The 13,480-nt window shown below is 37.8% G+C and overlaps 2 protein-coding genes across 2 annotated transcripts; one reads left to right on the top strand and one right to left on the bottom strand.

Moving 5' to 3' along the window:
• Positions 1-2,332: 2,332 nt before the first annotated feature.
• On the top strand, positions 2,333-5,857 carry GCK72_004785 (uncharacterized protein; the record flags this gene model as incomplete). The annotated part of the gene is made up of 4 exons (XM_003098307.2): positions 2,333-2,524; positions 3,683-4,020; positions 4,117-4,776; positions 5,476-5,857. The coding sequence occupies 4 exons, from the start codon at positions 2,333-2,335 to the stop codon at positions 5,855-5,857; spliced, it is 1,572 nt and encodes a 523-aa protein (XP_003098355.2).
• Positions 5,858-8,465: 2,608 nt separating this feature from the next.
• GCK72_004784 (uncharacterized protein) lies at positions 8,466-8,994 on the bottom strand (the record flags this gene model as incomplete). Its single annotated transcript, XM_003098239.2, has 3 exons — positions 8,466-8,635; positions 8,690-8,748; positions 8,852-8,994. The coding sequence occupies 3 exons, from the start codon at positions 8,992-8,994 to the stop codon at positions 8,466-8,468; spliced, it is 372 nt and encodes a 123-aa protein (XP_003098287.2).
• Positions 8,995-13,480: the final 4,486 nt, after the last annotated feature.

Raw genomic sequence — 13,480 nt, 5'->3', positions numbered from 1 at the left:
CCTAATCCGTCTAGTCTAGACAGGAAACATTTCACGAGCAGCTGCTGGATTTGGAAAAATTTTATAAGGCTTCATGTTTATTTTCAGAATTTTTAAACCTAATATTTCTTTTTTATTTCGAAAGTCTGATTTTTACTCGAAAAGAGTTGGAGGGTGACTAACGACAAGATTAATGGGTCTGTTTGTATCCAATTTTTTGAGAATGTTCGTTTGTTTTTTCTCTCGTTTTTTCAAGATTTATGAGGGTAATTTATTTGGGGGAGAGGGGGTTTTGGGAGAACAAACGTTTTGAGTTGTTTTTTTTCTGAAAATTCCAGAAAATATATTTTCTGAATGTTGATACATGTCCTAAACCTTGAAAAAATTAAAATTTTGGTGCCCATTTATAGCAGGTATTTTTAGATATGTAAGTGAAAACGGTATGATGATAATCCCTGTTTCTTACAGAGAATGTAAGAGGAGTAACATACTGAAAAAACGCCGAAGGTGCACCAGCTTCGATCATAAGAGAAATAGCATTGACATTATTGACTACATATAATGTCTAGAAAGCGGCAAAGGTGCGCCAGTTTCAGCCATCACGAAAATGTCTTTTCAAATTTTGGACTCATATTGAGGATGCCCATCAAGTTGTCGTAAGGCCGACAGCGGCTTTTTGACCGCCGAGGCCGCGGATCAGCCAAATGGGCTGAACTTTTGAACATCGACTAATCTTCTGGTCCTCTACAAGGCCGCCTGATAATACGAAAAAAAATGTGCACAATTTTTTCACATTTTTTTTTCTAAATTTTCATTGAAAAATAATCAAAATTCTCCAAAATTCTCGTACACTTCAGTTTTTATCGATATTCCAAAACATAGTCGAAAATTCGACTTTTTTGCAAAAAAAATTCGAAATTTATTCAAAAATTTTCAAATTTCTGCAGTAGCCGGGCCGAGCCGAGGAAAATTTTTCAGTCGGCCTGGCCCGGCCCGGAATTTCCCAACCCTGCCTATCATATTCTGCAACATTGGAATACACTCTACTCTTGCTTACTGCTTCTCCAGGGTTTCCATTTTTCCTTCTCGACATGTTTCCCCTTTTTGGACATGTAATTCCCTTCAGAAGTACCCATCCTCTCCCTAACCGACCTTGGTCTGGTCGGTGTTCAATTCGATCTCTTTTTTCCGTGACTTACCTACAAGTACTGAGAAGATAAATGAGTAGACACAGACTAACCTTGAGAGCTTTTCTCTTCTCTCTCGTTTTTCCACTTTTTCCGATTAAAATTGTGTGTGATTGTTATCTCTCTCTCTCGTTTCATGAAGAAAATGAAACGGAACGAGATGAGAGAGTGATGAGAGAAAAATGTGTGTCTGGTTTATTGGTACACAGTGATTAGAGAACAAGAGAGTCAGAGAAACGAGAGAGAATATTGGGCCTGGGGGTGGAGCGTCTTGTATAAATAAAGGGGTGTCTGGCGACGACCCCCAGGGGGAGACGAACGGTTTCCCGATTCCGCGTTTTTGTTCTTTTTCTTTGGCAGAGAAAGTTTCGACGAGTAAATATTTGAGTGAGAGAGAAAAGCTCAACGTGTGTGCTCGTTTTTTGGGGGACTCGGGGAGCGGTAGATTCTAAAAATCTGGCTGTCCAAATATCTGGATTTCCGGATATCCAGATGTCCGGATGTCAAAGCTACCAGATGTCCGGGACTGTCTAGTTCTTACAGTATCAGAAGGTTCAATTTTTGTCTGTCTGTCTGAAAGTGTGTCCGGATGTCCGCAGTTTTCTAGAGTTCTCCTTTTGTAGACAATCCGGAATATTACATAAGTTTTTTTTTCTACTTCCTTCACTTTCTTTAGTTTCTGTCCGAATCTCTGTGTGTCCAAATGTCAGGGGATTCTTTCACCAAGTCAAAATTACTGAAAATGTAATTTTTGTAGATTAATAAAAGTTTCACTTATGCTGACTTGATGGATTTTCTATCTGTATGTCTGCCAATCCAGATGTCCAGAGGTCAGTAGTATGTCAGCACCCTGGCAGTTTTTTTTTCACCTCTATACAACCGGCTATTCAGGAACATGTATGTCTATATGATTTTTCATTTTTCCGTTTTTCCAAATTTCCTTGATGCTGAGAAATTCAGACACCTTTCCTTCCTTTTGGTAGCTTACCATCTGCCCATCATTTTCGTTTTTCTCCAATTTTCCTCTTTTTCCCGAAACACTTTTTTCTGAACAGTTGACCCACCTTCTCCCATCTCCCGACCGAACTCATTCCGACCATTTTGCAGCTTCTTCTCTCTCCACCTATCTCTCAACTTCTCCTTCTCTCGTTTGCTCTAATCAAACAATGAGTCTTGGTTTTGTGATCACTGCCAGTTGTTCGATTATTCTTGGATTTGTCACATATTACTTATGGATATGGACGTATTGGATACGAAGAGGAGTCAATGGACCTAGGGGGAAACCATTTGTGGGGGTTCTGGATGTTCTGTTGGATCATGAAAAGCCGGGATTGTTGCAGTTGAGCGAGTGGACTAAGGTTAGTGATTTTTTTGAATATGGGAATAGAACGTATAATAAGTAGTGGTTACCATACCGCGAGGAAAACTGAAGATAAAAATAAAATTTGTGCGATAAAAGACACGAAGAGAAGAACTTTTTAACTATGTATGCCATTCACCGGTTTTGCAAGAAACTTACTGTAAAAACCTGTGATATATTGTCATGCCGTTATATTTTTCAACAACCTCTCAAAGGAATATAAGGGTCTCTAAAACTTATGCAAGTTTACTGAAAAAACCACTCTGTTGGGGAAACTAGAGTTTATTGATCACATTGGTTCTAATCAGAATTCGGAAAGCATTCAGGAATAATTATTGTCGTGAATGTATTTATCAGAAATAAGTGCATGAAACTAGACTGGATCCTAATGTTTTTAGTTACCGTATTTCCTCTGATACACTTAAACTTTCTTGCTTTGATTTTGACAAGGGATAACCTTTTGAGAATTTTATAGACATGGCATTTTGTTAGTAGTTCTGTTATGTATGTGTCATTGAGAATAAACTATGATTTTTGGAAATTTCGCAAATTTTTAACTGTAGCAGTACAAGCTCTATTTAGACACCCAGGCAAAAATTGTCAGTTCCCGTCAAAAACTGGCCTAAAACGCATATCAACAAAACAGATTCAAAACTGCAGAATCCACCTCTACGTGCTTTTTTCCCATTCTAAAAACGTACTAGTCCACATGCCATCTTCTTCCTCTCTTTAATGTATTCTATCGTGTCACCCTTTCCAGTCAAAAACATATAAAACTAACCCTTCCCAGCCAAACTAAAAAAGAACAGTCAACAATACGTCAGAACACATTTGCGGAAAGTGCAACATTTGATTTGCTAGTTCCCATTGGCGGCCTAGTTTTTGCTATTTGAGGTTTCTAGGTCACGCTCCATTAGAACTCTGATCGTTTGCACTTTCAGGCAATGTTCAACGAAAAAAATCGGAAAAGTGCAAAAAAGTGACATTGAAACTAATACGAATGAATGCAAAAAAATTGAACTAAGTCATGTGATGATGACTGGGTGGAAGTGTGTTCCGGTACACGAAAAGAACGTGTAGTTCAAGGTCGGGACACATTTTGGGAGACTTTTTTGTAGGGAAAATTAAGAACCAAAAAAAGGATATAAAATTACAGAAATACGGAAAAGTGTATGGTATTACTGATGGTACGCAGAAGACGCTGATCGTCTCGGATCCCTCAATGGTCTATGGCATTTTTGTGAAAGCAGAATGCGCGGATAATTTCTACGGACGAAAACTGAATCCACTCCAAGGGAATCCAGAAACAGATCAACGTGTACATATGCTGGCTGCTCAGGGAGGTAGATGGAAAAGGCTTCGAACGATTTCGTCTGCTAGTTTCTCGAATGCAAGTTTGAGAAGAATGATGGGTACTGTAGAGGATAGTGCATTGGAATTGTTGAGGCATATCGAGGAGAAAACTGCAGGAGGGAAACCGATTGATATGTTGAAGTGAGTTATATTGAGAATTCAGTAGCACAGTCAGAAAACTTGATCCATTCATCATTCCCTGACCTGATTTTGAAAAAAAGTTAGGAAAATTTCCAGATTCTACCAAGAATACACTATGGACGTTATCAGCCGTGTTGCCATGGGCCAACGTGACACTCAAATGTTCAAAAACCCATTCGTCGACCTTGTCAGAAAAGTATTCTGTGGAGATCGAAAGAACATCTTACTCTTCTGTCAAGTCTTCCCAACATTCGGTTACATGATTCGAGATCTCACTTTTAAGTTCTCTGGTAAAATACCAGCGTTCACATTGTATACGGTAGTTCGAGATGCGGTTTTTGCAAGAATTGCTCAACGACAACGGGAGCTTGAGATGGGGGCGGAGCTCGGAGAGTCACAAGATTTTATTGATTTGTTCTTGGATGCTAGATCAGAAACGAAAGAGATGGGATTGACAGAGGAGGAGGAGGAGAAAGAGTTTTCAAAACGAGGAATGAAAGTGACGAAAGTGCTGAGTACCGATGAAGTTGTCGGACAATGTTTCTTGTTCTTAATTGGCGGATTCGATACGACTGCGTTGGCATTGTCTTATGTAACATATTGTCTGGCTACAAATCCAGAAGTTCAGAAGAAAGTTCAAGAAGAAGTGGACAGAGAGTTCGGAGATAAGGATGTGGAGTTCGATAAACTGGGAAGACTGAAGTATATGGATTGTGTGCTCAAGGAGACGTTAAGGTTGTATCCGTTGGCTGCGATGTGAGTTTGTTGAAAAGAAATTTTGAAAGTGACCGCGTAGACCACTTTTTGTATAATTCGTACTATGACTTGACTCCGTAATATGCTTAACTAGTCGGTGATAGATAGTGCTGAATTATGCGGAAAATTTTTGATAAGGAATTAATTCGGTGATTGAGAACATTGTTGCGAAACTATAAAAGTCTGGTTGGCACGTTTGAAGAAAATTATTATAGTTTGAATTCAGCAACGTTACACATGTTAAAAACTTAGAATTGTCACTAGTTGGTCACAGAAGTTCATTGGATAATTAGGTTTTAGATCAAAAACAGGGTTTATGTAGTCGACAGTTTTATTGCATACTTGCAAACCGGGCCGGCTCGTAACTCGCGTCAAAATGAATATTATGAGCTTAAAAATATACCAAAATGAAGATCTCGGCGAGTTCTATGTCTGTGACCTACTACGGGCCGGATGGCTAGTCGTTAATGCCCCGCGGGCCGGGGGCATTAACGACTCACATTAACAATCCACATCCGGCCCGTAGTAGGTCACGGACATAGAGCTCGTCGAGATCTACATTTTGGTATATTTTTCAGCTCATAATATTGCGTTTAAGCGAGTTACGAGCCGTTCGAATGAAAAATTTTGCAGCTAATCATTTCCAAGGATTTTCCTTTGTCACTACAATTATCCAACCCAAAAACTATAAATTTCCAGCTCGAATGCTCGTAAATGTATGAGAACCACCACTGTGAACGGAATCGAAATCGAAGCGGGCACATACGTTCAAGTGGATACATGGTCCCTACACTATGACACCTCGATTTGGGGAGAAGATGCCATGGAATTCAAACCAGAGAGATGGACAACAGATAATCCGTTAGAACACAAAGGAGCATATCTTCCATTCGGGTTGGGAGTCCGTCAATGTATCGGAATGCGATTGGCTCAGATGGAGCAGAAGGTTCTCTTGACTCATATTCTCAAAAAATATTCGTTCGAAACTGGTCCAATGACTTCAATTCCGTTGAAACTGGTAGGAAGTGCAACTACTTCTCCAGAAAATGTCTATGTTCATCTGACTTCTAGACACTTGTAATTATTATTAGTATTATTTCGTTGTATTGTTCGGTTATTTCACCTGTTCATTTACCAATTTGTTACCAATTTGACCGGTTAGCTGTTCACATTTTTATGTGTTTGTTTTGTTTTTAATCGATCTTAACATTAGTTTTATAGACCTACCTCATACCCGCTATGTTTTGATGAATAATAAAATTGAAATATTTTGAAAAAAACATGGTCGTAAATTGAATTGGTTATCAGGAAGTGAAAGTGATCTGAAATCAAAGGTTTATTGGATCAAAAGTTAAAGATAGATTCAGGGGAATGGAATTTTTAGGAGCTGGCGCTGATCGGGTGCATTTTCTTAATTCTATTACAGTACCCTTAAAGAACGGGTGATAAAGTGTAGACACGCGTCTTGTTTAACTGAAGATATACAGTAGCGATCATAGGTGAGTACACCTGCATACTTTCATATGTATCTCAGCTGAAATGATTCCTTTTTGCATAACCTTTTTTTTCAAAGATAGCTGAAACATTCAGCAATACAGAAATCAGTTTTTTGAAATAGTTCCAGTTCTGATTTTTTTTGATAATCGATTTTTCCTGATTGTGATTTGAAAATTAGAAAAAAATTGGAATCAAAAAATTTTTGAGTGAAAAATTTTTTAAAAATCTTCTGGAGCTGTGGCACGATGCTTATAAAGTAGAATGCCGATTCAACATGATTTTTTGCTTATTTGAGTGTTTTCCAACATTTTGACATCAAAAACTCAATAACTCCAAGAGAAAAATAAAAAGTTTTTTTTCGAATTTTCAAATCACGATCAGGAAAAATCGATTATCAAAAAAATCAGAATTGGAACTACTTCAAAAAACTGATTTTCGTATTGCTGAATGTTTCAGCTATCTTTGAAAAAAAAGTTTATGCAAAACGGACTCATTTCAGCTGAGATACATATAAAAGTATGCAGGTATACTCCCCTATGATCGCTACTGTATACTTCAGTTGAATTTAATCCCCATCTACTGATCTTAGACACATTCTTAGTACCTTGACCCCATTCTGGTGACTTTAGAACCCTCCCAAACAATTCTAAATTTCCTGCAAAATTTAAATTTCCTTTTGCAAAACCAGTCGCAATCGGGCATAAATTTCCCCTCTCATTTGAAATTGGAAAGAACACAAAGTGACTCTATATTTCTTTTCGAAAAAGCAAAAAGAAGAAGAAAAGAGCAATATGTCATTTATTCTCTCGTCAAGTCTAATTGTGAGTTTCGTTCGTTTTTATTTCTCTCTCTTTTTCGTTTTTCTTCTTTTCTTCCTTTTTTGGTTGTTGCGCCTATTTAGTGTCAATTCGGAGTTGACAATCTGAGATTTGCTAAGAAGATGAGCAACAAGACAACGGTAAGAAACCATTATAACAAAAAAATTTTAAATTTTTAAAGTGTTAAGGAGAAAAAATCGTCATTCAAGGTACCGCGCTTGGATGACGCGCCATCGGTGCAGCGGAGACACATGGTAGGTTACTTTTGAATGCGTTTATTTTGTAGACTTTGGAGAAATGACGTAGAAATTTTGCATTGAAACACTCGTTTGTGGCAGCATTTTTAGTTTTAAATGTCATAGTTTCGCAATGCCTAGGGTCCAAGTTGTCTGATACCCAAACTGTTTCTTTATAAAGTTTACCAATAATAGTTATACTTTTTACTCAAAAATTTGTTTCTGAAGCTCATAAAAGTTCACTGGATAAAATTTCTAGGCATTGTACCAGACAGCTAGGTGACGTGATTTACCCAAACTTCCAGCTGAAAACTTTAATTCTTCACAATTGTGTCACGTTTCTAGAACTGTCCTCAATAGCAACCTAATCTTCTCAACACTGTTTTACCTGAACCGTCCCGTTTCGAAACTGTTCTCTAGCAGAAAATACTGTATAGCGCACCACGACATTTTGCAACTGCGATGATTTGCAACATTAACGTTTAGCAACCAAATAATGTTTTCCTATTTGGGACAGTTTAGAATTTCGAAATTTACAAAAAGTCTGAGAGCGCACTTAAAACCGACGAAACAGAAAAATATGTTATCTTACACTTTCCTAATAATGAATATTCAGAAATGTTATAGTTGCGAAACGCTACAGTTGCAAAACTGACAGTAGCACTGATGAAATGTCGCAACAGGGAAATATCAATTATAGTGAAGCATAGTTACCAATCAAAAAATTCTTGAAGGGCACATTAGCAAAGACTAATTCTGCATCTAAACTATAGATTTCCAGACAATCTCCTTCCCCATTCGTCAAAATCCTGGCAGTGAGAAACCAGAAAAATCTTTCGGCTGGAGGGAAACTAAGGAGGTTAGTGTAGCAATCATATCGAAAGGATTATATAATTTGTCACTGTTTTCAGAAGAAGGACGACGAAAAGCCAGGAAACTCCTCTGGATCATAACTCGGAAAAATTATGTAATCTAATTATAATTACCTCTCTTGAATTCCAATAAACCGCTGATTCTATAAATACATTACTTTATTCTTTTTTTCAAAAACACACATCTCGTTTGATATATCACTTTTTAAGGGGAGTTTGAATCATAATTATAAGCTTGTCATGTTCCACGGCTTAATCCAATCACATCATTTCCGTCTCTTCTCCCCAAAGAGTCGCTTGTTACCAACGTTTCGAAGGAGTTTTGCAGTTTGTAGTCGTCTATCGAACAGGCAATGAATCGGAGAAAAGATGCAACGACGGTCGGAACGTTGACGGATTTCGAGCTGTTTCTCGGCGTCGCAGGAGACTTCGCGGCCTATAAATGGTTTTGATCTACATCAGATCCTTAGAACCCCCCAACCACACTAACCATCATCATCGTAAAGACGCATGGTGCTGCCAACGTAGCTGACGTATGTCCGTTGTCCACTGAAATGAAATTCAATTTTATACATGTATCAGATTTCCTCCTTTGTCACATGGCCCCTACACATGTTCCCATATCTTCCGACAACCAAGGACCATCACCAACCTCTCTTTCAACGCCTTGAAACATCTCAACACCTCCACCAACTTCTCCAAATCCTTCGATTTCTGTGGGAGCTCTTGTGTTGATGCCACTCCGAAAAGCATAAGTGACGTGGCAATCATCAGAGCGACTGATGATGAACCCATTTTTTACCTGACAAAATAGGGATGTGTCGGAAAAGATTTGAGATTATGGTGTCGAGGAAAATGGAAAAGAATTCAAGGGACGAAGCAAAGTTTCATATGAGGGAATGTATGATCGTTTTAGAACTGGTGGTCATTTCTAAACTATGACGTTTTGAAACTTAAATGTTTCATCTAAAATGTCTTTAGAGACATTATATTTCATCAACTTTCAACTGACTCTAGAAACTTGTATGCAACCAAGCTTCGGCTTAAGATGAAAGGTAAGGTTGCAAAACGTCATAATTGCAAAACGGATAGATTCAATAATATTGTCCGTAATAGGTTAGTCAAGACGGAATCTGAAAAGCACCATACTCAAAAATTATAAAAACTTAAAAAGAGAACAAAGCCGTCTGACACCCTTGACAGAATCTGTCATTGGTCAAAAATCTCAAATGAAAAAATCTGACGTCTGCCTGTCTGTCAGGTTCGAAATAGCCAGCATTTCGAGACAGCTGAAAACTGAAAACGAGACTAAATTGGGGGGTTTACTTTTTGTTTTCTATTCGAAAAAAGAAAAACAAAGTGATTTCGATGTCTCTCGAAATGGCAATTGAGAGAGAATGAACACAAATGATGAATTCTTTTTCAAATGTTTTTCGAGGGAAGTTTCGATAATTAATATATACATGTGGTTGAGTCTTATATATGAATAAAAAAAAAGAATTCTTGAATCCTTGGAGAATAGAAGAGAAAGAAGAATCAGAAGATGTGCGGGGGAGATGTATATTATGGAGACGAAGGAGTGGGTAGTTATGAAAAACAAATAGAATTAAATGGCAAGGGAATTAGTATGCAGACGTTTTCTTTAGTTTTCGATTTGTTTCGGGTAAGAAATATGATGACGCAAATTATTGTTGAGATGCACGACTCTAGGAATTAGAGGAAGGGGGAATTACGAGGTATCATAGTGTTACAGTATGTCAGGAATTTAGAAAACTGACTGCAAACTTTTAGAAGAGTCTTACTTGCCTTGAAAGCTCAAGTTTTAGGGAATTTTAAATGTCTCCCAAGTTTTCTTCCTATAAACCAGAAATTAAAAAGGTGTCCCAGTTTTAGTTCTGGATTTTATGTAACAATTCAAGTTGTAATCGGTATTATAGGTAAAATGAGAAACTGGAATGGAAAGTGTGCGCTTTTTCGTAGTGGTGTTTGTACAGTAGTTATCACCGTGATCCTAATTCGTAAAGGATTCTTACAAAGATTAGTATTGCTATGTGAATCTAAATCTTGCTATCGGGATCTAAAAAATATCATTATTCTGTACATAAGGGGGACCAATGCATTCTATAGCAAATTTAACGCTAATTTCAAATATCCTTTGAATTCTTGCAGCAGGGTGAAAAAATTTATTATCGTCTTTGCGGCAAACTTATTTTTCCATGGTAAATTTGGCTCAATTTGAGGTTACAACATTGTTTGCAGCTCTGAATTACAGCACAACGTATTGCTGACTTTATTGGCACAACCGCACAACTCAAAAGCCGTAAAAATCTCTAGTCTCAAAAGCCAACTGAAGAAATGACGCAACAAATAAGAAAACAGGAAAAATGATACATTTGGAGAGAAAGAAACAATTTGACACACTAAACGTCATCAACCAAAAAGAAGAAGATTTCAGAAATATGATGCTGCAAGAAATGCAAGAAGATGCTCTCTTCAACCAACAAAAACTGAAAAAAGAAGTTCCAGACAAAAAGAGACAACTCAGGTATTCCCAAGCGTCCGCATCTCTTATAAATGAACATTCCATGTTTTTTCTTTTCAAAAGTGACGTTTTTTTTCAAAAAAGGCTCAGCAAAAACCAAGAAATGTATTGTTCTGCACGCAAAAAGACAAAACTACACCACATTTATTCCACCCCCACCCCGCCTCTCTCTCTCTCTCTCTCTATATCTACTCAACTATTCTTTCATTCTTTTTCATTCCATTAAACAGATCATATTACCCGCCACCACCACTTGCCCTTCTTTGGAAAGAAGTGGACTTTACTTTAAATTGAGAAACGTTTTTTTGAATGAGTGAGCACTTGAATGGGTCAAGTTGGGGAGAGAAGGTTAAAAGCAGAGACTACGGTAATTCTAGAATTTGGGTCGGATTTGGTAATGTTGAGAGTTGATGATGGGAAGAGTTGATGTCAGATCGAAAATTATATTACGAAACAAAAAACCAGGAGCTTCGTAGCAAAACATTCAAAACGGGTAAAACTTCATTTTCAATGAAACTAGCGACCCAGTTGAAATAGCTACCGTACTTTCGTTATCACTTGATCATAGTGTAAAATGGGTATTCAAAACATATGTACTTACTTTAAAATGACGGAAACGTTTTTGAGAACAGAAAACGCGTTTTGGACAGTATGCAAATTTTGAGCTTCAACTCTAGGACACAGTATCCTTTCAGAGTGTTTTAGTACCGTAAATAATAATTTGACTATCCTGTCATAACGTCCAAATTCTCAAATAGCTCACGGACTTACAATCTATAGAGATCTCGTTTAGCTCTAACTACAGTATATCTTAAGAGTTGCTGTGAGGAAACGGACTGAAATTCTCATCTAAAACTCGTTAAATATCTAGTTTCAGACTTGTCAAAACGAGCGTCAGAATGATCGAGACCCTACAACTGCTTATCTGATTATAAAACGAACCTTGTCCCCCAAACGACCGAACCGCTTGATTTCTGTGCAAAGAACCTTAAGCCCCGCCCCTATTTTTTCGTCAAATCCGTTTTTTGCAACACCGACGCGTAATTCACGCATGACTGAGAGCGCACTATATGCTTCCACAGTTTTTGAACTTCGTACCTCGACATGGTTCAGATAAGTTGTGTCGTAACAGAGTGTGCTTGTACTTTTAGGAAAAATGGAAATTAGATTTGGGAGAATGGGGTGGTGTGATAGCGTCCATAAATTTAAACGTGCAAATGAATACATTTTGATCCAGACAGAAATTGTCGTTTAGAAACTTTAGTTAGGAAGGAAGCCCACTTTCAAAAATAAGGTTTCTTTGGAAATGCAAGAATGAGGAATTTTAAAAGTAATTAAGAAGTTCTCTCTGATATATAAAGAGAAAAACGAGTTTGCTAACAAATGAAACTTCCAGTATACCCTACGCAATCCAGCAGAACTAAAACTGAAAAAAGTATAAAGTAAAGTAAACAGAGACACTTGATATCCGTTTAAAATCACAACATGATTATACGAGTCTCTCAAGTGGCTATGAGTCAAGACGAGATGTAATTTGCATATGACGTAAAACAAAGAAGACGATAAAATTTTGGGGGTGGGCAATGGGGACTGATAATAGATTGTTGAAATTTCAAGTTCTGACGTAGATTGGGTGTCTGGGGAGGGAATTGAACGTTGGTTCGTGGTAGACAGGAGAAAGAGATAAGGGATATTTATAACTGTGATAGGGTTTAGACCGGACTTCCGGAAGTCCGGATGCCTGTCAGTTGGTCTGTGAGTCCAAACCTTATGATAGTGCTTATCTGTCTATCACGCTTGATGTCCATATGTCCCCAGATTGTTAGAAATCAAGAGATCTGTTCTATTTCTGGTCTTCAAACTTTTTGAAAGCAATCTGTGAACACCTGAACGAGATTAGCGTCTAGCCTTCAAAAAAATGTGAATGTTCAAAGGTTACCTCTGAACCCCTAAATCCGACACATCTCCTGCTCCTCCCACCCCAAAACAAAAGGAGCCAACCTTAACCATCAGAACTTTTGATTCCCATTCGTGCCGACGTCACCTGACTTGTGTGGAACCGGAAAAAATGTATGTATCTAATTATTTAGAAACTCCAAGCTCTTTCGGTTCAATGAGCTCTCTTTCCCTCTCAACACGTTTTTTCTCCTTCTCCTTCTTTTCCTGAAACGGAAATAGTGGGGGAAGAGAGGGAGGGGATGTGTGACGTTTTCGTGCACACAGATTATATACAAGAAGAGAGAAGAGCACATGTGGTTTTGGGAAATGAGAAGAGTTAGTTAGAGGTAATAGTAGTAGTAGTGGTGGTGGATGATAATTGTATGTTTTGAGGAATGGTAGAACTCGAGGGAAGGTTTTCAGATAGAGTGCTCAAAAACAGACTATTCTGTTAGGCACCATTAAAATTGGGTTGTTCTGGAAAAATAGAAAAATCTGGAAACGGGTTTAGGGAAGATTCCGGAAATATGTTTTAAAAATCTGTAGAAAAAGATGAACATTTTTCGATGAGAATCAGAACCTTTGAAAACCCTCCCAATACTAAAAAAAATTTTGACCGAAAATTGCTGGCAAATCAGCAGTGCTGGCCGAACTGTTTTCGAGTCGTAAGTTTTTCTCTGCCAGTTTTGCGGAAAGTCCTAATTTCAACTTTTTTTTGGTGTTACACGTATAGTTTTGGAAAAAAGCTCGATGATTTTAGCTGTTTTCTGTGAAAAATAACCAACGTTGACAGTGTACTTT

Source organism: Caenorhabditis remanei, chromosome II (assembly GCF_010183535.1).
Source record: "Caenorhabditis remanei strain PX506 chromosome II, whole genome shotgun sequence".
Lineage (NCBI taxonomy): Eukaryota > Metazoa > Nematoda > Chromadorea > Rhabditida > Rhabditidae > Caenorhabditis > Caenorhabditis remanei.
Note: the sequence above shows the minus strand (reverse complement) of the source record. Positions and strands in the feature narration are given on the sequence as shown.